This window comes from Sminthopsis crassicaudata, chromosome 2, assembly GCF_048593235.1.
Source record: "Sminthopsis crassicaudata isolate SCR6 chromosome 2, ASM4859323v1, whole genome shotgun sequence".
Lineage (NCBI taxonomy): Eukaryota > Metazoa > Chordata > Mammalia > Dasyuromorphia > Dasyuridae > Sminthopsis > Sminthopsis crassicaudata.
In genome coordinates this window covers 46981035-47003997 of record NC_133618.1, presented here as the reverse complement: position 1 = coordinate 47003997, position 22963 = coordinate 46981035, and the positions used below count along the sequence as shown (strand labels likewise).

Here is a 22963-nt window from a genome sequence, read left to right as displayed (position 1 = left end):
TTACAATCATATACATAATTTCTTTAGCCGTTTTTTAATAGAAGGTACATTCCCTTAGCTTCTGATTTGAGGCTATCACAAAGAGAGCTTTTTACAAGTATTTTTTAATAGATAGATTGTTTTATTCTTTCTTTTGTCTTTGGAGTGAAGATGCAGTGGTTGTGGGATTCCTGGGCCAAAGAGAACATTCATAAGTTTAATAACTTTCGGGGCATCAATCCAAATTGCTTTGTAGAATGGGTGGACCAGATATACTGTATGTTCATAGCAAGTGTGCCCATTTTCTCTGAGTCACCCTTTGTCATTTTCATTTTTATTATTTTTGCTAATCTACTTGGTATAAAACTGTAACCTCAAAGTTGCTTTAATTCTTATTTCTGTGTTAATTATTTGGAGGTTTTTTTGTTGTTTTTTTGTTTTTTGGGGGTTTTTTTGTTTGTTTTCTCAACAAAGCTGTTTATATTTAGATGGCTTCCTTTAGAACTATCTATTCATATCTCGACTATATCTATTGGGGAATGGCTTTTTATATTAATTCCTTGTGTATTTTGAAAAAGAGACCTTTTTCAGAGAAACTTGGCTGCAAAGATTCCTCCCTCTCCCAATTTGCTGTTTTTTTTCTAATTTTAGCTACATTTGTTTTTTGTTTATATAATCACAATTGGCCATTTTAGCTTCAGTGAGCCTTTCCATCTCTGGCAGGTAAGCTTAAACCCACACAAAAACCCTCAATAAAATTTAAATTACCATTTTAGCTTACCTATCTATTTTTATCATGTTATTATCCATATATTTGAATACATTTGATTGTTAATGAAAGTTAAAATAAATTTTACTTTAAAAAAGTAAAAAGAAAGATGTCTTTGACAAAAGTTTCTTCCATTGCTGATGCTAGTAGCCCTTTAAAAAAAAAAATTAAATAGAACTATAGCCAGTGCTAATACTGACAATCTGTTAAGAGGGGGGCAGCTGAGATTTAGTAATTTTGTTGCCAAGGGAACTTTGCTTTGAATGGAAATAGTCCGAGGGCTGTGCCCACACAGCATGACACATTTGCCTTCTGTTTGTAGAAGAGACATTTTTCCTTGGAGACATGAAACAGGTAGGTGGAAGGCTCTGGAGATAGATGGAGAAAAATGCTCTCTGGAAGCCAGTGCACCCTTTTGCTCTCACAGGCAGTTGGTTGGTTCTTCATACCAAAGTTCTCTTCAGGCTCCAAGTAAAAGCAGCGAGCCCTTGAATTCAGGGAAAAGCTAAGCTGGGAACTGGATTTGTGACTTTATTGTTAGAGGGAACTCCCAGATGAAGAGCTCCCTCAATCAATATGGGCCAACATTTCCCTGCCACTTCTACTATTGAGGAGAGCTAAAGTGCGTTAGTTGCCATGGGTCTCAAAGCCAGTCCATGTAATAGGTGGGCCTTTAGCTCAGGTCTTGCAGGCCCCAAAGCCCAACTCCATCCATTATACTACAATTCCTCTATAATGAATTCCTTACTGAGATCAAGTTGTGAAAGCTACACAAGAGAAATGAACATTCTAGTCTAGAGTTTCTAAGAAGCTACTGGAATTCACTGGTTAGGGAAGTGACATGGTTGGTTTGGGTTTAGGAAAATCCCATTGTATAGTATGAATTGTAGTGGTAGGAGTCTTGAGGCAGGGAGACTAATTGGGAAAGTTGCAATGCTTTCAGCGAGAGGGCTTGAACGAAGGGGGCAGCCATTGAATGGAAAGAAGGGCTGAGATGAAAGAACGCTGTGGAGGCAGATCCCACTAGATCTGGCAACTGACTGGATATGGGGGGTGAGGGGAAAGGAAAATTATAGATTGGGTGATTGGGCAGATGGCGAGGCCTGGGACAAAAAAGTTAGGAGAGTTTGGAGGAGGAAGAGGAGGGGAAAGAGAAGTTCTGTTTTGGATCTAGTGCGGGACACCCATTTGGTAATGTCAGATGGGCAGCTGGTGATGTGGTCAGGTGCTCAGGACCTGTGTGGGACAGACTCCATGGACAAGGGCACCAGAGACAGAATCTAGAGGACCCCCTCTTTGGTGCTGGAGGGCGTGATGTCAGCAAAGGCACCGGAGGGCATGTAGGAAGGATGGATCCTGGGAAGAGGCCGTCAGACTCGGCGATGGAGAAGGCTCCTTTAAGGAGTTTGGCCAAGGAAGGGAGGAGAGATCTGGAAGGGGAGACAGAAAGGATGATAGAGTGTGGTGGTTTCTGAAAACTTGGGCATGTTGGAATGCAACGGGAAAGGAAGTAGGGATAGGAAGAAGGAGAGGGAAGAGAATGTAGAGAGTGCAAGCTGCTTGAGAAGATAGGTGGGGAGAGGGGGGACGTAACTGGAGTAATCATTCTCCTTCTGCTCACTGAAGTCTGTATCAATTCAGAGCAATTGTTCCCATTTCCAATAAAACTGTACTTTTCACCATTTCTTCTCACTCAAAAATATTCTGTTGTATTTATATACCATGATTTGTTTAGACATTCCTCATCAGGGGGCACATGCTTAGTTTCCAGTGTTAATTACAATGAAAAGAACTGCTGTAAATATTTTTGTACATGTCTATCTCCAAACCTGGTTTGTTTAGGTTTAGAGTGGTTCTTAAGTAAAGTAAATGTAACACCATAGTAATTTCAGATAATTCAGAATATTCTTTACTTGTTTGTAATATAAAAGTCATCTTTCTCCCATTTGCCCCCCAACTCAAAAGGAAATAGAAATCTTACTGGGATAAAAACAAATATTGGCTAACTCCATCACTGGACTCATCCTTATCTGGGTACAATTCCATATCAGCTAAAAAGCATTCAGCAAATATTTGTTAAACGAGATATTGTGGTAGGTGCTAAGAACAGAACAACGAGAAAGGGTGCACTCCTTGAGTGTTGCGAAAATATTTTGCACACATGCATGTATAAATAAGAGTTCAAGGCAGCTGGTAGGAGAGTAAAAGGGCCTTTGGACAGAATACCAGAGGAGGTTTTGAGACTGAGGCCCTTGAGTAGCCAGTGGAGATAAGGAGGGCCGTACTAGGGCCGACTGTAGATAGTTTGTGTCCCACCCTCTCCTCTAAGAGGACTGACTGACTCTTGTGCTCTCCCCACAGACCCTGGACCTCCACTCCTGTCCCAAGCCGATTGTTTTTGTGCTGCACACCTTCTTGTCAGCCAAAGTCACCCGCATGGGCCTGCTGGTGTGAGCCTAAGGCCAGGAACACGCCCACCTCAGAAGAAAATAATTAAGCACAAAAGAAAGCTGCTTCTTTTGCTCTCTCCTCCAGCATCAGTGCCTTGACAAGGACCTGCAATCACTGCTAACCCAGAATTGTTCCAAGAACATCCATGGTGACGAGCTGCCGTGTTCTCCTTGAAGTCCCATCTTATTGGGGAGAGGGAGACACGACTTCCATGACTGTAGAATGAGGAGCTCTTTCTGTATATTCCGTCTTCATCATTTGTTTGTGTTTGTATCTCTCACTTGATGAGGTGGGATCGTGATTCCACTTTCCAAATAGGAGCAAATAGTGGAGAGACATTCCCCTTGTTCCCAAGTCCCCTGGGCTTAGCCTAGCACCCAGCATCTGTGCGAGACAATTCTGCCCATCCTTTCCTTGCAAATGGGCTGGTGACTCTGCAGCCATTTCAGGAACTTCCAGGTTTTGGCAGGAGTTTGCCATCCCCTTCTGTCATGTGAAGCCACAGCTGCAGGCTCCTCAGGTGTCCTTCTCTTTGTCATGATGCTATTGCTACATCCCCACCATTGCCATCATCCAATTTACCGAGTTTTATCATTTAAAAGTGTTTATTTTATAGCATCAAACCTGTGAAATGTCGATTTAGTTCACCATATGTTTTTAACCAGCACCTAGCAGAAAGAATATGGAGATCAGGGTATTACAAGGAAATATCTATCCATTTCAGTTTTGGGTTCTGCCCCTCCCCCAATTGTTATTTTTGGAAGGAACCAGAGGGTTTTATGGCATGAGACTAATTTTAAAAGAAAATCTTTAATTTATACAGAGCCATTTTTTAATGGCTTACCAAATGTGCCTTTGGTCAAGATGGGTCAGATGTAGTTCAGTATCACAATCTCCATTAAGGATTTTTAAAAATGGTTTGTGAAGGTGAGCTGCATTTTTGGCAGCTGGCAAGCTCCTATTGTGAAGACAAACTTGGAAAAGTTGCCATTCTATTTCATGATTGAACTTTGGAGGAACCATCAGCCCATTTGCACAAATGCTATCAGCAATCTCATGGGCCCATCTGATCCCACTTCAGGCTCTGCAATATATGGGCTGATTTATCCCCTGCAAAGTGATAATGGAAAAAAAATTATTCATCCCAAGCAATGTCAAGACCTAGTGTTGCCTCCTAGCCTGGCAGATGCAGTGAGGCTCTAGAATAGCCCTTTAGCGTTCTTTAAAGTATTCTTGACATTACTCCAAAGAAATGGAACAAACCAGTTTGTTGGGCTTATGGCATTGTAAATCCTTCTCTTGTCCTAATCCTAATAGGACTACATTTATGAAAAATGGTTTAAAACAGAATACGAATGTCATATGAGTTATAACAGTCATCCTGAATGTGAAAGGAAAGCACCGGCAGAGGCTCACAACAAGTTTGGGCTTTGACTCAGACTGACAGCGAAATTCACTGATTCCTTCAGAAAGGGCAATCCAGGCCAGCAGGTTCTCATTGAAAGGTTTGCTCCTTTCATCTGGGAAGTGTAAGAGAGCATTCCATGAAGGATCCCAGTAGTGCGCTTTATTGAAAAGGATAAGAAGGTGGGCACATGTGCAAGGCATGTACAGGCCGGCTCCTTCCCTAGACCACTACCCCACCCCTGTCTGTGAGCTGGCTCTGCTCCTGCACAATTCTGACGTGACAGGGACTGGGGAGATGCCCTTGTTTTCTTGGTGAAGATCCATGTAATTTCTGAAGGCTAAACCCAAGTTGTTCTCCCTACTTGTACCACAGAGACACAGATCTAAAGGAAAAATAGAGAGAAAGAATTTTTCATTTTCAGAATCCACAGGCTCATCTTAAAACTTATAGGTTTAATTGATCTTTTAAAAGATCTTTTTCCATCTCAAATTTAATTTGAATACTAAAAATCTTGGTGGCATGAGGATAGAGCAGCCAACAAGACCCAAGAGTGACTTGAAGCTCAGGTCATACTTTAAAGTAGAATACTGTCACATCTAGCAACGTGGAGTCATCACTTCTCTGCACAATCCAAATGTCATTTCATTGGACCCCTGTTTTCCAAGGTGAAAAGAAGCTTAACTGCAGATTGAAATTTCCCCAACAAAGTCCTTAGATTCCTTCTTTGCTGTGGATATTTTTATGTATTCTTGGGGGTGGGGTGGGGGGTGGGTGTGTGTGTGTGTGTGTGTGTGTGTGTGTGTGTGTGTGTGTGTGTGTGTGTGTGTGTTGTTGTTTTTGTTTTTAAAGCCTGAGCCAACAAGAAAAATAATCATGGGAACGTCTGGAAACCACTTTATTCATCCTTCTTCACAAGAAGATTCTGTACAGGGTAAAATGTAAACGAGAATAAGAAAAGCCATTCCTTGTCCGTCCTTTGCTAAGCTGAGATCAGATTGTGGAATTCATTTCCCAATTTGGACTGCTTAGGCACAAAAGCATTAGAGACTGAAGGATCTTGATGAAAACTGTGCACCTTGAAACAGAAACAAAACTGAACAGATTGGAACCCCACCTACAAGCCAACCACTCTGGGAAGCTCTGAGGGTGTACCTGTGAGACACTTTCAGAGACATCAAAATACAAGCAACCAGTATATGGTGAGATTCCCTAATCCACAAATGGAATGCTTTACAAAGAGACAGCCTGGACAAATATCTAATTTCTAATTAAGCTCACCAAATAAGGCAAATTGTTTGAAAAGAAGGCTTTTGATTTCCCTCTCATTTTTGATGAGACTTGTGAAAATACCTGGTACTCTTCATGGGTGGAGCTTAAAAGGAACCACTGGGCAGCAGATAAACTTCATGTTCATACTCCTATGCAACAAATTTTTCTTCCAATCTTCCCCACATTCATGTGATTGAGTAGGTGAGAGAGTCTACTCTTCCTCTCATAATCTTTTGTTTCTTTTTCCTCCATTCCATTCCCCTCACCCTGGCATCTTATAAAGAAAAAAATTGAAAGGTAGGAATAACTATCTTTATGTAAAAGGAAAACCTTTCCTTCCAAAATCATAAAATAGAACTCAACCTGAAAATTATGTTAAAATCTAGCATTATATAGATAAGTGTTTTTCTTTCATGTATGTTTATGCAGTTATTTATTAGAATAATTATAATTGTAATTATATGTAACTGTCCAGTAGACCCCAGAAATGGGAGCTCAAATGCTGGTTATGTGCACATATTCAGACTATTATTCTAAAGGCCATTTCAAGTTTTCAAAAGCCATTTTTGAGCACTTTTTAAACAAGGGATATTTTATTGGTTCATATTATCCGTTTATATTATCTGCACTCAATAACTTTACAATTCCAAAAACTTACTGCATAAGCAGAAAGTAGAGCTATGGAATTCCCTGTTTGTTACATTTCTATTTAAAAAACTGTACCTTTAAATAGCAAATAGTTAAAACTGTTGCTGGCTATTCATATCTCTTATCTCTGTAAGGTATATCCTGGTAGCAAAATCTTACCTGCAATTTAAATTTGTACTTAGCTGCCAAATCCTAAGTTTTGCTAAATTTTTTTTTTAATTTAAGAATCCATGTGGAGAATTAATAAGGTCATGTTTCTCCTAGAAAAAATAGCTTTTGCTATAAATGGTTTTCATTGACAAGGAGATGTGACATTTGAGAAAAGGTCTGCTGGATTTTTTTTTTTCTCAAAAACCTTCAAAACCTAGGTTATAATTTATATGCATGTTAGTTATAATAGTATATTTCTAAAAATGAGACAGTCCCTGTTCATGGTTTTTCTTTGATCTGCAAACTACCTTGTAAGCTGCTATGCAAATTATCTTCAAATCCCTACCTGCTTAAAGGGTTAAACATTCTTTAGGCTCTGGGAAAGACATGTAGACTTACGCACTTTCTCTATGATTTTTCTTTTTTTTATCTTAGCTCTGACAAAAGCTGAATTATATTAATGTCTTAATTTTGGTGGCTATAAACTATTGATTTTAGATAACATTTAAACTGAGCAGTATAAATAAATGTCCAGCGTACACTTTATGTTGCCAATGCTGAATGAAACTATAATTGTTCTGTCAAGTAGGAAAGCCAAAGGTTGCTATTGAATCCTGTATTATTAAATGAAAAGTTAAATGCCAAAACATTTTGATTCTGAAGCTGCTTATATTGGAGAAATTCTGTTTTCTATAAAATGAGGACTTCTTTAGACCTTAAAACTCTGCTTAAACTATATTTTAGGGTAAATATGATCCACTGACCTAAGGCAGATTGCTCTTTGGCAAGACTTCATATGTAATCAATGAAGTCTGGAGTATTTTTCAGTAATTTTCTCTCTCTCCCCCTGCCACTTCGAGGTAGAGGAAGTGTAAGAATTAATCATTTGATGTCTCATTTTAGTTAGGGTCATCTTTTGCTTGGTAACCTTCCATTGGATGGTCTCAGATGCTAATGTTTTTTAAAATTACATAGTTCATAAAAATCCACATTGTTGGGCTCTTACCCGGTAAATGTTTATGAATTAATTGATAAACATGTTTGAAATGATTATACTATACTTTAGCCACTTGATTCTGAAAGTGTCTTATAAGTGATGCATGAATTTGAGTGACTTGTCCCAATAATGTTACGAGATGTATTTTTTGTAGAGAATATTTTAGACTAGCCACTCCCACGAAAGTGGAGTTCAGTTGCTTACCTCAAGCTGGTAAAATCTCAAAGCTGGAGGGTTTCTCTGCCATCCAGCCTTAGCCATACCTGACCAAGGATCCTTTCCAAAGCACACTGGGTAAGTGGTCATCCCGACTTTGCTTAAGAACTTTTCTCCGAGGCAGAAGACATGGCCTCCTGAGGCAGCCTGTTCCAGGGCTGGACATCCCATATCCTCTCGCTTCAAGCCCAACCCTGGCTCTGCAGATTTTACTGTTTCTTGTTCTCTCTTTTGGAAACACACAAAACAAGTCTCTCTTCTACAGGAAAGCAGTCCTTTACATATGGACGTCCTCAATTCTTTTCTGGGCTGAACTTCTAGCTTCACAGATCAGCTCACAGCACAATTTCCAGGCCAATCATCATCCCTCTTCCCTTCCCTCAGTGTTTTCTCCATTTTATTGGGGTCACTCACAGCTGAATAGTCCCCCCACCCTCCCCAATGTACGGGCTGCTGGAGCTAGGGTATATAGGAGGGACCACTTGGCCCTTGTTCAGTCTGTCTGCCGGCCTGCCCCTCCAACAAAACCTAAGATCATGTCACTAGTATTGTGGCTGCCCTATGTCAGTGACTCTTACTGGACTGCTTCTATAAAGTCCACTAAATTTCCCTCCCAGGTCTTTTTTCAAACAAATTTCTCTCAATCACACTTTCCCCATTTTATGCTTTCAAAGCTGATTTTTTTGAATCCAAATGAAACCCTTTAGAATTATCAAGAGTAGTTACTTATATCTTAGCTTTTAAGAATATTTTTAGATTTTTTTTACTTTAGAATCGGTGAAATTTAAAATCAATTTAATTTCTTTGTCTGGTAATCTCTTACTGTTACCTACTCTGCTCATGATGAGCTTCTTCAGTGATTGAACTTAAAGTACTTTTTTCTCATTTTCCAGCTGTCCTGCTTTTGATGTCATGGTTCTATGTGCCTTTTTACAGATAACATCTAGTGCTTGCTGTCTAGAGAATATAGTGACCAGTAATGTACCATATTAAACATAACTCAACTTGTTTCCAAATGTATTTATTGGCTAAAACTAGATATGACTTAGACCATAGTGAGAAAGGACATTCATTTGCAGAGTATTTAAGTGCCTACAATTCACAGCACTGCATTTGGTGCTTTGGGGCTTTCAGAAGAAGCCAGATTTGTTGACAAATCTAGTTCATGCCCAACTTAATTATGCCTTCTCATATACAGTAGGTTTTAAGAACTTCTCAGATTTTTTTACCAAAGCATTTTTTTTTTCCATTTTTACGAATTTGGGTATGCTGGCAAATCTGACAAAAAGGCCTGAAGTGACATTTGGGCTTTGAGAAAGACTCTTAGCTCTAGGAAAATAAGGATGATAGTCCGAGCACTTTGAGGAAATCTTATTACATTAATATGCCAGAGGGAAGACCTGCCAGAATTGCCTCAGGGGGAAGGTAAGTGAATTCCCATCCTGAGGTACACTTGAAGAAGTGATAGAATCACTCTTTGGAGTCTTAGGAGAGGGGGTTCAGGACTTGGAGAGGGACTGTACTAGGTGACTTTTGGGGTTCCTTCCATCTCTTAAGATAGTACAAATTAGTTTTTTTTCTTTCCCACTGGAAAAAGGAAAGAAAAGCTTGAAGTGTGATGGGTTGTAGAATTTCATCTCCTAAAAAAGATGTGACCAAACAAAGCAAGGGTTTTGAGTGAAGAACTGTGAAGATGGAAGAGATGGGGGAAGATAGAAGAGAATATTTTAATCCCATTGGACCCAATTAAATATGATTTACCCTTTTTTCCCCTCCACCCACCAACTTTTTTCTCAAAGGTGCTGTTACATGAATTCCCAGACATCTCTTTCAGTAGCTCTTATTTGCATAAAAAATGCTTTCTTACTGATTGATAAAAATGAAGACATTAGGAAACTTAGAGAAATATCCTTTTTTCTTTAATTTTTATTTTTTTTAAAGCAATTACTGGAGACATGTCCCAGAACATCGAATGTACTTAAGAAAAGAGAGAAGAAAATGTTTTAATTTATCAAAAAACTTTTCATTCAACCAAAGCCCTTTTCCATACAAAATGCCTTAAGTTAAAAATAGGTTTTTCCTCTGACCTCATAATATAAATCAGATTTTTAAATGGATGAACCTCAGATGTATTTGAAAAAAAATATTCCTGTTTTTGGTATAGCACTTGAAAGTCACATTGGTCCTTAAATAACCCTTGGTTTTCAGATATGCTACATGAAAACTGATCATATCAAGTTAGACACACCTTTAGCCATCCCGGTGGTCTTTACTATAATTGGGATCTGTATGTTTAGGTGTCTGCAATCCAAAGCCTGGAAAACTTGATGTCGTTTATCCATTTTCTGTTTAAATGGATCCTCTTTACTAGGAGTTAGCCCTATTAAAAGGCAGGAGTACGGATATTTTAAAATTGTATTTCCCATTTAGCATCATCTGTTGTTTCCCTTGGCAAATCTGCCCTTTGGAAAGAACCATTTTGGAAGCTGTAATAAATGGCACCAGTGTTAAGTTTACACCACAATGAATACAGCGGGAGAAGTAAAAGCTATTCCTTTCAGTACCATCCACCCTAGGACTTTGGGGAAATAACCTATGTAAACCCCCCCCCCCCCCGGGCCTGTTTTGGCTAACATCTGTGCAAATTGTCTGCCCTCCCCTTTTTTCCTCCTCCCTCCTTTTCCTCTTCTCCCTCTCCCTATACTGTTCCTAGTGATTTTTAAATATCAAGACTTAGAAGATTGTAACAAGACTGCTAGGAAGAATCAAAAGGACATCCTTTTAAAAAGTCTTTATAGAGCTCTGTTCTGTATTCAGATAAGGCTTCTTGGCTCTTCTCTCGGATCTGCGGGCTGGTCTAGGCTGCCAGATCAAAGTATCCACGTGGCCCAGGGCAGTATTGTGTTAACAATCCACCCCGGGAGCGCTTCACCGCCCGCTCTCCGTGTGGATACTTCAGACCACACTTTCCTTGAGTTGCATATTAAATACAGCATTGTACATTACAATGAAAATGCGTGACTTGAGGGCAGTATATATATATATATATATAAGTACGTATATACCTTTGTAACCTTTATACTGTAAATAATAAAAAGTTTTGCTTTTAGATGTGCCTGTTTTTACCTTCAGTGTTTCCTTTTACAAGGTATTTGTCCGAATTATTACCTGCTTGAAACGTCAGTTATAAATAGGTTTAGAGCAACCACATGTAACAGTTTTAATGAGTTAATGACTTCTTGTCCCGGCTGTACAGCTGACTTCCCGAGGATAGAAGCTAAACCGCGGAATCCGTCTGGTCCTCGGTTTTTATGCAAATCATGGGAAGGGGTGGGGGGCGGGGAGCCGGTTTCTTTTCCAGAAATGTTCAAAGGAAATGAACACTTGGAAACCCGTCGGTGTCCATCATTTACTTTGAACGTCATCCTCCACAACCGGTTTAATCCGGATCTATAAATGCTCCTCAGGCTGGCTATGTGCTAGAGAAATGCACTTGCCTCGGCACGAGCCTGTACTTACTGTAATTGAGAATAATTAACAAGACAAATACGCAGCAAGCCAAAATAATAAGGGCTAAGAAGCTAAGTGCATAAAGATGATTTTGCAGAAACAGAAAATTAGGAGGCGGCTTCATTTGAACAGCCAGCCCTCCCGGTAAGAATAGGTGTTAGGACGCGGAGGGCATTTCGGGAGCCGCTGCCTCTGAGAGAACAAGTAGTTCTAAGACGGGCGAAGTGATTGATTTTCCACACAACTTGTGGGAAACGTCCCTCGTGCACCCGAATACGGAACGTTCCCCAGGCAAAGCCTCCGAAGGTGCTCCCCCTCTCCGTCCTTAACCGGCATTCTCTCCTTATCACTCAGAAACAAGCCCTAGGATTTCCCGACGTTAATAGTATCTCAGTTGGTTCCCTGGGAGCAATGACTCTGCTCCGCGCCTTCTCCCCAAGCCGTCTCGCAACCTGGTCCCCGAGTCTCGTGACCTTGACCTTTACCACGTCTCCCGGCGCGCCTCGCGCAGCACGTGTCAGGGGCTCCCGCAATTCGTCTGCAGGCCACGCCTCCTCCGATGCCTTTTTTCGGACAAGGTGTCCCAAAAGTCTCAAGGCAGCTCTAGAGGAAATAAACCTTGCAGGTTCTTTTTTTTCTTTAATTAAACACCGCAAACAACGCTCCGAGAGGCTTTGTGCACCGAGAGAGCTGGCGATGGGACTGTTTTCTATCTCGTGTGTCCTTTGCTAGACAGTCCCAGGACGGCCCGGCCCCGGCGCTCAAGGCTCTCCACCACCCGGCTCTAACCTACCTCTTCAGCCTGGCCTCCTCCTACCCCCATTCGCAGGCTCTGCGTTCCGGTCGTACGGAAGTCCTCGTGGTCACTATTACGGCCTCGCGCAGCCTGACCCGTTAGCTTTGGATCCGACTGTCCTGCAGCTTCTGGCTCTTCTCGCGGGGATGGATGAGCCAGGAGGCGCCGAGTCCGCAGCTCCGGGCTGGGGCCGCTAGGGGGCAGCCGCGGATCCGGGCCCGGGCCGCTCTAGGCCTCGCTCGCCGCCCTCTCTCTGGCTCTGTCCCTCTAGCTCGCTCGCTCGCGGTGGGTTCGGAGCCGAGCGGAGCCGAGCGGAGCCGAGGCCGCCCAGCCGGGGCCCCGCCCGCCGCGCGTCCCCTTCCGCCCGTCGGCCCGTCCTGGACCCAGCGCCCTCGGCCTCCCTCAGGGGCCCGCACCGAGGCCGGAACCAGCGCCGCGGGCTGCCGGGGCCGCCCGGGAGATGAAATGACAACTTCAACTCTCCAGGTACCGGCCTCGGGGGCCTGGCTGGGGAGGCCGCGCCGGAAGCCGGGCCGGGCCGGGCCGGGGCCGAGGCCGAGGCCGCCCCGGGAGGCCCGTGGTCCGGCCCAGCCCGAGCCCTGCGGGCGAGGAGGATGGGCCCCGGCCCTCTGCACGCCCGGGGCCGCAGCTGGGGAAACTGAGGCCGCCTGGGCTCGGCCATAGCCTGCTGCCCCCCCTCCCGGGGGTCGGGTGAGCCCCCCACCCTATCCCCGCTGCACGCTCTGGCCGCGGCCCAGATCTTCCCCCACCCCCGTCCTCAGCCCACCCGGGGAAGCAGGGCAGGTGCTGGGTCCCTGAGGCTCCGGGCTGCCGCGGAGCCCCTTCCTCCTCCTTACCGGTGAGGAAACTGAGACCCGCGGAAGGGCCTGCCCCGCCCCAAGGTCACCAGGCAGCCGCGGGAGGGCCCGGATTGGAACCGAGGCCGCCCGGGTCCCGGGATCCCAGCTGCTTGCCCGCTTGGCTTCCCTGCAGCCCCTCTGGACCCTGGCTGCCTTCGCTTTAGCGTGCCCATTTGACAGCTGCACACTGCCGGGAGCACCGGGCAGGGGCTCCCACCCTCCCCATTTCTCGGGCTTAGGCGGGTCACTCACCGCTGAGATCTCTGGGATCTCATCTGTCAAATGGGTACAATGAGAAAGACGGACCTCCCGAGGCCGCCTTGGCAGAATGTACTTTTTAAATATTAAAATAGTACTGTAGAAATGGGAGTCATTGTCTTTGCCCACCCTTGGGAGGAAGTACAGGCGGGGAAGCAGGTTCCTACAGCTATTGATCTCTTCTCTACTTCCTAAAATTTCCATTCTGAAACTTAGGTACTTTGCTACTTTTACTAATGCTTCATGTGGAAGTGTTCTGTGGCTGGGAAATCACGGGCCCTTCCCGTCCTTGCACCCAGATGGGCTAAAAACACACCCAGCAGAAACTTCTTTCCCAGTGCAAATGACAGCTTCACAGCAGCAAGAACAAGCAGAGGGTTCAAAAGTGCTAGAATGTTGTCTCGAGGCTCTTCATCCAATAAGACTAAAAAGTCTTAGATTTTAGTAGCAAACAGTTCTTTTTCCTATCTTTTAAAGCTTTTGGATTGATTGGCCATTAACTAAAACTGATTTCTTCTATCTGTCACATCACTTGGAAATGTTTGGATCTTTCTGCTGAAGAGTCTCGTCACTGATGATGCCTTAGCCCCCAGAGATGGTCGGCCAGGAGGTCAGTCACTTTCTTAGAAGTGGAGTTCCTGTTGCCGATCATAATTTTGTAATCCCAGTGATTATTGTTGTTTCTGCTTAATGCTTCTCACTGCTTTCAAAGGATGAAATCATGAGTTTGGACAACTAGACTTTGGAGCCTAGAGATCCTTTAAAATCCCACTTGAGAAGGAGGGGATGGCTGGTGCTGTTATTGTGTATTATATGATTCTGCATGACCGTCAACATGTTCTATCTTTCAGACAAAAAGACTCTGCTTTTCTTCTTGCTCATTAAACCCCATATTAAAAATATTCCCGTGCTTAACACGGGGCCTCGGGAAGTCTTCTCTTCCCCACTAATCAGCAGAAGCCCACTCGGGGGCCAATGGAACTGAATAAAGTTCCCTTGGAATTCACACAGTGAGGCTTGTCAGTGGATACAGGACTGAGAGCATCCTCTGTCCATTTGTTTTTCTGGAAATTGCGTCATTCCTCATCTTCATTCTCGAGTACGGAGTGGTAGTGGAGGGTCAGCGCGTCCCAGATCTTCTCTTGGTGACAGCTTTCTTTTTGGAGGTAGTGGAATAAAACATCCCAATAACAACAGAGTGATTCCTCCATCCTTTTGAGACTCTAGTCCGGGACGTTAGCTCAGGTTTCCTTCTGCTGGAATCCAGAGGAGAAAGTGAGTGTGAAAAGCCTGTTAACTGTGGTTATTGTGGAGAAGGGAAGACCGTCTTTTAGTGCTCCCTTTTAAAGCCTTTCTATTTGATGGCTGGGAAGTGGTTGGCTCTCGTGGCCTAGGACAGATGAGTAAGTCAGCCTGAGTTCATGGCTTCCGGCTGCCTTGTGACTGGGTGCTTTCAGGACCTGTCTGGGAACCCTGTGCCATGTTGTCTTTCCAGAAGGCCATTGATCTGGTGACAAAGGCGACGGAGGAGGACAAAGCCAAGAACTATGAGGAGGCATTGCGGCTCTACCAACACGCCGTGGAGTATTTCCTACATGCAATCAAATGTGAGTCAGGGTGGGGCTGGAGCTGTCGTGGGCGCCTCCCACAAGCAGGAGGTGACCCCCGAGGCTCAATGGGCCTTTTTGGGGCCGCCCTTTTTCAGATGATGCACACAGTGACAAAGCCAAGGAGAGCATCCGGTGCAAGTGTATGCAGTACCTGGACCGAGCTGAGAAGCTGAAGGATTACTTACGGAATAAAGACAAGCAAAGCAAAAAGCCCGTGAAAGAAGCTCCAAATGACAGCAAGGGGTGAGTGTCTCAGTGTGTGGGGCAGAAAAGGAAATCTGTCCTTGGGGGGTCTGGGGATTCTCTTGGGCATGCTGACCAAGAGAATCTCAGACCCCCCCCAAAGACAGATTCCTTTTCTTGTGATGTCATCTAATAAAATTAGATTAATAATTTCCTTTAAATGCTCTAGTAAAATTAACCTGAACTCCTGGGATGCCTGGCTCTCAAATTCCACTAGAAGTTTCCCAGAGAGTAGCAAAAGCAGCAGCTAGCAGGTGGGCCCCTGGGACAGGAACATGCACTCTGTAGAAAGCACATTTTGAAAGGGTAGGTGCTGTGAGTGGAAGGTCTTTCCCAGAGGTCAGGAAGGCTCCTGGGTGCACGCCCTTCTTCCAGAAAGAGATTTTGCTACAATGTTTGGTTTTTTCTTCTGTGGTGACAGTAATACATTCCACCCATCAAGGTTTGAAGATTGCAGGGATGTTAAAAGTCTTTAGAAGGGGCAGCATGGGGGAGGGGATAGAATGGGCTTTAGTCAGGAAGACTTCTGGTACTTGCTCTGTCACAAACACTGAGTGGCTGATGCTGTGCTTGTCAAGTCATCTTTCAGTTTGTCTTCTCATCTGGAAAATGGGGGTGCTAATCCTGTATTACCTGAAATTTTGTGACATTTACCGATATAATGTATGTAAAGTGCTTATTGAGTGATAGAGCTTTGTGTAAATGCTGGTTATTACTATTTTGTGCCCTGAAGAGCTGTACCTAACAATAGTATATTGATTTATAAATCAATTCCTACTTATCAGGATGGATTGGGTATCTTTTCTTTCTGTGATGGAAAAAAAAAATTAAATTCTCCAAGCACATCCCTTTGTGACTTAGGGCTCCCTCACGCTTTGATGGGAGGATGCCATGATGTAGCCACTCATAGTGTTGCCAGTGGATCTCTGTAGCTCTTCAAAGACCATCCCTTTTCTAGCCAGGCATTGACCCTTACTTTCCTAGAGCCCCTTGCTGCCAATATGAAGTATCACCTTGTGATATCTGTTTCATTTCCACAGAAGTGACAGTGACAGTGAAGGAGAGAATCCTGAGAAAAAGAAATTGCAAGAACAGCTGATGGGTAAGTTGTGTGAGAACCCAAGAAGTCATCTTCCAGGCCCTTGTGGAGCCCCCATCTTAGGGAGCACTGCCTTCTTGTTATAGGTGCCATTGTCATGGAGAAGCCCAACATTCGGTGGAGTGATGTGGCTGGCCTGGAGGGAGCCAAGGAAGCGCTCAAAGAAGCTGTCATCTTGCCAATTAAGTTCCCGCACTTGTTCACAGGTGAGGAATGAATACCAAAAATTAAGTTGGAAGTTATCTGACTTCTGATCCAGATCGTCCACAAGAACAGTGTCAGCAGGCTTGTCATTGAGTTGGCTGGAGATGGCCCCAGGGTCATCCAGAATCTAGCTTTTTAAACTGTGGGTGGTGACCCCATATGGGGTATTGTAGCTGAATGTGGGAGCTGCAAAATTATGATTTTTTATCGGTAAATGTTTGCTTCATATGTCTGTTTTATGTACCTGTATACCCGTGGTCATGTAAAAATTTCTGGGGGGGAAAGGGATCACAAGTGGAAAAAGTTTCAGAATCTTGGCCTAGGAAGATGGTCAGACTACAGATGGGACCAAAGGGCCTGACTCCAACATTACCCCCGCTGCCCTCAGTCCAAAATCCTTTGATACTCACTGTTTTCCATTTCCTCTCCTAGGCAAGCGCACCCCCTGGAGAGGGATCTTGCTCTTTGGACCTCCTGGCACAGGGAAATCTTACCTGGCAAAGGCTGTGGCCACAGAAGCCAACAACTCCACCTTCTTCTCTGTGTCCTCCTCAGATCTGATGTCCAAATGGCTGGGAGAGAGTGAGAAGTAAGTCGGCCCCCAGGCCGTGCTCCCCCTCGCTCGCTGGAGCTGGGGCGGCTGGCACAGGCCGAGGCCTAGATCCTGCCTGACCATGGATCCTGCTGGGGGTGGAGAGGGCCAGGACAGCTAGGGCAGCCACATCCTGCTTTTCCTCCAGGCTTGTCAAAAACCTATTTGAGTTGGCCAGGCAGCACAAACCCTCCATCATCTTCATCGATGAGGTCGACTCCCTCTGCGGATCTCGGAATGAAAACGAGAGCGAAGCTGCTCGTAGGATCAAAACAGAGTTCCTGGTGCAGATGCAGGGTGAGCGTTAGCACAGGACGCACCACAATCCTTGGGGAGGGAGGGGGATGCTGCTTGGAGCTGGGGAGTATTAGCAGAACGTGGCCCTAGCCCCTGCTTCTTCAGTCTCAGAATCTTCACCCCCAAACACATGCATACCTCCCAATAGCCTGGGATGGAGGACCCAGGGTGAGCAAATGGGCATGGCCAGGGCTGCCCTGGCCCTTCTGGTGAGCCGCCCCCTCCTCCCTGTGCAGGAGTTGGGGTTTGCCCAGACCAGGGTACCAGCTTGGGCTGACCACAGAAGAGAATTTGGAACTGGATATTGCGTTTGAAATGTGGTGTCCTGATTTAAAAAAAGAAACATACGTATGCCTTAACACCAGTTTCTTAATTCTCTATTCAGGACTATTTGTACTCTGCTCTCCTGCCTCCCCTCTGTCCACTTTAGCCTTCTTTATGTAATTCTAGCCAAAGACACTAATCCTCTGAAGGAGCTCTGGGTCTTGTCTGACTGATTACCAAGGGAGACCTGAGGGCTCAGCCTGGCAGAGCCAGGAGGCCCATGAGTCCTGTTGTTGCCCTCTTTTGTTCTCTGCCCAGTCACAGACAGGAGTCTGTTCTCATCTCAAGGAGGTGTTGGTATCTCTTAACCCCACCCCCCCACCCCCGTGTCAGTGAGCCCCCAGGCTCCTTTCCCAAAGATGGTGGCTGGCGATGGCCGTGTTATCACGGTCAGCTTTGTGGTCTTCTTTCCTCAGGAGTTGGCAACAACAATGACGGCACCTTGGTCTTGGGGGCCACAAACATCCCATGGGTGTTGGATTCAGCCATTCGAAGGAGGTGAGTGTGGGTCGTCCTTATTATCAGTCATACGTGGACCAACCACCCTGACTCTGTGGCCAAAACCTGCACGATCGGCCCACGGTTTCTCTGGCTGATTTGGGCAGAGGTTGTCCCTCGGAATTGTGCTGTTGAATGGAGGATTGCAAAGGAACTCAGTTGTATTGAAATACATTATCAGAAGAGTAAGAAAGCCAGGTCCCAGACCCTTTGCCATCTATCCACAGACTAGGTCTGGGGATGCCAGGTCAGGAAGTCGGTGGTATGGGATAACTCAGTGGCGGTTCTCTCTCCTTTAGAATGAATCCATTTGCTCAGAGCCTCTCTCCTTTCTTCCCAGCTCCCCACATAAGTTCCTGCGGGGTAACGCCAGTTCTGTACCTTTGTTGGATCTGGGGAGTGACGTCACATAGCACTGGGGCCCCAGTAGACCCACCTTTTTGCCTTGGTACTTGATTTCAGGAGTTGAGGAGACTCTTAACGGAACTTCTATACTTCTGTAAACCTGGAACACCAATCCTCACTGTTTTACCCTCTAGGTTTGAAAAACGCATTTACATCCCCCTGCCTGAGGAAGCAGCCCGGACCCAGATGTTCCGGCTGCATCTCGGGAATACCCCCCACAGCCTCACGGAGGCCAACATCCTTGAGCTAGCCCGGAAGACCGACGGCTACTCAGGAGCCGACATCAGCATCATCGTGCGGGATTCTCTCATGCAGCCTGTGCGCAAAGTGCAGTCGGCAACACACTTCAAAAAGGTAGAGCAGTTAGGGCCCCGCAGTGGGGAAGCCGGCTGGCAACGCGCCAGCCCTGCTCCAGGGGCTCCCTTTTGGTGCTTTCTGGCTTTTTGGACAGTGTGTTCCTGTTCTTCAAGGAGAGTGGGGAGTACATGTCTGACGTCTCCCCCTCCATTTTGGAAGTGGGGGAGAGAGGGTTGGGTTTTAGTTCCTTGTCATTTTAAGAGATGCTGGGAGGACAGTGGTACTTAATGAAAGTTCTTCAAGGAGGTGGGTATTATAACAGGCAGGAAAGGGAAGATTTAGGAGCAGGAGAGTAGAGGGATTACAAATCTGAGTTACCTGGCAGGGCAGCTTCTACCAGGGCAATACCCCAAATGTCTTTGCCTCAAATCATTTGAGGAGTCAGCTCTGAATGGAGGTGGAAGAGGGATTCAGGTTGTGGCCAGTAAGGAAGTCTTTTTGCTTCCTGTGCATATTTGTTAGAAATTTTGTTTTTTGTTTTCGATGATGGGCAGGTAGAAGAACAAAACAGGGATATGCACTCATTTTTTTTTTTTTTTAATTTAAGAAACTTAAAAGATAAGCTAGAGAGTTGCTTGAAGTGAATAAAGAAGTTAATGATTTACTGAGGCTCATCTAACTAATCCACATTAGAAGCTGTATTTAAACCTAAAGATTAACTTGTAGATTTTTTAGTGTTCTGCTTTTAGACTTAAAAGCTATCTTAATTAGACAACATGGCTTTCCCATGATCTCCCTGGATCATTTGACACACATAACCAATATTATCTGAGAATTATTTAGCACCTTTCAGCTCCAAATATTCTTCAGAGAATAATTTCTATTATGTCTAGCTAGAATCTATAAAAGATTAACTCTCGATGGGCTGGTAGATCTGGGCCTCTTAAGTCTCTGGTTTGATTCCAGGTTCAGGGCCCTTCTCGCACCAACCCTGGAGTCATGATAGATGACCTTCTGACCCCCTGCTCTCCAGGAGACCCTGGAGCCATTGAGATGACTTGGATGGATGTACCCAGTGACAAGCTGTTGGAGCCTGTAGTATGCATGGTAAATAGACAGATGGCCAGAATACAAACTAAGAACTTTCCTCATTTCACTGCTCCCAACAACCGGGCCCTCTTCTAAACACAAACTCAACCACCTGCGGTAGTGTTAGCCCCATACGTCCTTCTAGCTTACACAAGAAAAGTCTCATTGTGGAGAGGCAGACGGTACAGTTTTCTCTAATTTTATTTAGCATCACAAGTCTATACAAGTGATTCCATTTGAGTTGAGTTTGACTCTGCACACAATAGGTATGCAGTAAAATATCTGTCAATTTGATTTGCTAGCTTTAGTATTACTTTGTCTCTGCTCAGGATGTTATGGCTGGATCCATTAATGACTTCATGATATAATATAATATATGATATAATATGATATAATATGAAGGTATGAGACATACTTCCTCCCCAATATACAAGTTCCAATTCACCCAATCCTGGAGAAATTTTCAGCATAAAAGATGGCGGCTGGGAACAGAAGGGCTTCACCAGCTCAGGCCCTGGTCCCAAGACTTCTTCTTTCTTTACAGTCCGACATGCTTCGGTCTCTGGCCACCACCCGACCCACCGTCAATGCAGAAGATCTTCTGAAAGTGAAGAAATTCTCAGAGGACTTTGGACAGGAAGGTTAAAAGCTTCTGTAGGGGTGATGACGAGGGGGGGAGGTTGACCAGGGGAAGTCCACAGCACTTCCTCTCCCCATGCCAGCAGCCAGGCAGGGCCCCATGTGGCTAATCCCAGAGTCACAACAGAATCCACTTTGCTGTCTGGCGACCAGCTGGGAAGCAAGGAGGATGGGCTTCTCCTACAGCCTCAGAGACACTGGAGCACAGCTGGTACATGACGGAGCCTGGGTTCTACATGTTTCCTCCTTTCCAAATGCTCACTACTCCTTTTCCTGACTCTCCCTGTCTTCTGTTTTTTTTTAACTTTTTTTTTTTTTTTTTTTTTTGTAATTATTCTAAATTAATGCTGCTTGGATTTTTGTCTTGTTTATAAATAAAAATAAAATCACCCAAAAGCTTCAGGGAGTGGAACGATCCCATTCCTGTAGTGGTGGGCTCAGCCAGCCCTTTCCTCCTCCTTTCTCTTTATAGCCGTGTCCTAGTTCTTGAGAAAAGGCCATCTGAAGCCCTTTGGCTCTTCGTCCTAAATATTTCCTAAGATCGTCAGGAATCTTGCCGGTGTCACTTTGAGGCTAGGTATACACGGACTTGTTTCTTCTGTGCAGGAGGAGGATATGACTTCTGCAAATGAAAAGCTATTCAAGTCAAAAGAAATTAGGTCTGTAGTGAAGACTGTTGGCCCATTTTTCACAGCTGCCTTTTCCTCTTTCTGCCTGTGGGAGCAGAACAGTGTTGCTACACTTAGAGTCCCTCTCTTGGAAATGGCCTAATAAACCTTTTTCCCCTCCTGAGCCACCCGAGTGATCTCATGTCTCTAGCGCTTCCTGGAAGCTACTGCTAAGCTCTCCTTTACATCCAGCAAATAAAACTGTTGAGTAATTGATTTTTCTACCTAACAAACAGATGGTAAGGGTGGGAATCATTGGGGTCGGTATTAGGAGGCTCATTCTAGCCTCTACCCTCTGGGAAAAATCCATCTAAAGCATCCATTAGTCTCAAATCTGGTTTTTAAGTTGTTTTTTGTTTGGGTATTCTTGGACTGAGGTGCCTCTAGCCAGAAGATTCTGGGAGCATGTCATCTGGCATTAATGTGGTTTTGGTTTTTATTTACAGGGAATATCTATGCTGTCTTAGAAGGTAAGGTGTCTTTTTCCAGGCTCTTGACATTATATAAAGGGATTTTATCATACCTTTAAAATCTGAATAATGGGAAGAAGAGATTATCACAGATTTTAACCCTTTAATGGCTATATCTTTTTTGGGTTAAAGAGCCAATTTAAACTTGTGTGGTTCCACTGGACAAAACAAGATGGTGGGTAAGACAGAATTAAGATTTTTTTGTCATAAAAAAAAAATAGATCTAAAAATTGGAAAACACTACCTCCTAAAGTGGCAGATTCATCCATATTTATGAAGAGTTAAACAAATTTAACAAATATTTACTTGTGCATATTTTATAAAATATCAATTTATTGATGTTATATTTATCATGAGTAATAAAATTTATTTGTTACTATTAACTCATATTTGTTAGTTAGAGGGAGTTCTTAAGGCCTGGTTGACTAGATGGACTTTAAAGTCGAATTCAGTTCTGTGATTCTGTCGGTTGGGGAATGTCTTGACAGTTATAAACTAGACACAACTCTTTAAATGGCTTCCTGATAAATCCTCCAAATATATGTCTAACCCTAAGAACAGTAGTTGAAAAGACGGCCCTTAAAAGCATGTTGCGCCAGATTTCAGACATGCTCTTAATGATAGATTCTCTGCTAAAGATGGGTCTTTAAAACTCCTCCCTGCCTGTACCTCTGTTGTTACATTTCAAAACGTTTTCTATAGTATGCTCCTTAGGTCACCACACCTACTGCAGCTTTCTTAGGTCAAAAGATTCCTTGTTGCTTGTGGCATTTCTCAGGCACCCGGAAATCTGGTAGGTTACAGTGCATGCTTTGGTGTTACTACAACTATGAATGCTGGTCTTAATGCTATGTCTTTGATCTAGACATTTAACCTTAACCTACACGATTGACCTTCAAACATTTTTGAGGAACAGATGAGAGCTATCTGCCCATTAGCCAATTCACTTTAATATATTTGATTCTGAATTCAAAAGATTTAATTTTACAAGAAAATTCCCAGACCTTTCAGTTGCATAATCTCTGTCTCCCATAATGCCATTCTTTCATGGCTTTGGTCCTGAATAGCATCCTGCATTGGGCTGGCTTTCCATTTTCTAGGTCTTGTGTCAGATCAGGATGCAAAGCTGGTGAAAAGTACTTGGACAAAAGCAGTGTTTTCCATTGGTGATATATTTGCAGGGGAAAGGAGAAAAGTGCTTTTTGCATTAGGGATGA

At 44.1% G+C, this 22963-nt stretch overlaps 2 protein-coding genes across 2 annotated transcripts in view; both read left to right on the top strand.

Moving 5' to 3' along the window:
- The window catches only part of SNTB2 (syntrophin beta 2), a 101587-nt gene extending 97765 nt beyond the window's left edge, over positions 1–3822 (top strand). Inside the window, exon 7 of the mRNA XM_074286114.1 lies at positions 3110–3822. Within this exon, the coding sequence (XP_074142215.1) occupies positions 3110–3202 (93 nt within the window). The 3' untranslated portion in view covers positions 3203–3822. The remainder of the gene's footprint in view (positions 1–3109) is intronic.
- Positions 3823–11995: 8173 nt separating this feature from the next.
- VPS4A (vacuolar protein sorting 4 homolog A) lies at positions 11996–21400 on the top strand. The gene is made up of 12 exons (XM_074286113.1): positions 11996–12679; positions 14807–14918; positions 15017–15164; positions 16205–16266; positions 16350–16469; positions 16900–17056; positions 17208–17356; positions 18097–18178; positions 18718–18937; positions 19847–19987; positions 20514–20610; positions 21081–21400. Exons 1-12 carry the CDS (start codon positions 12344–12346, stop codon positions 21089–21091), a joined length of 1635 nt encoding a protein of 544 aa, XP_074142214.1. The 5' UTR covers positions 11996–12343; the 3' UTR covers positions 21092–21400.
- Positions 21401–22963: the final 1563 nt, after the last annotated feature.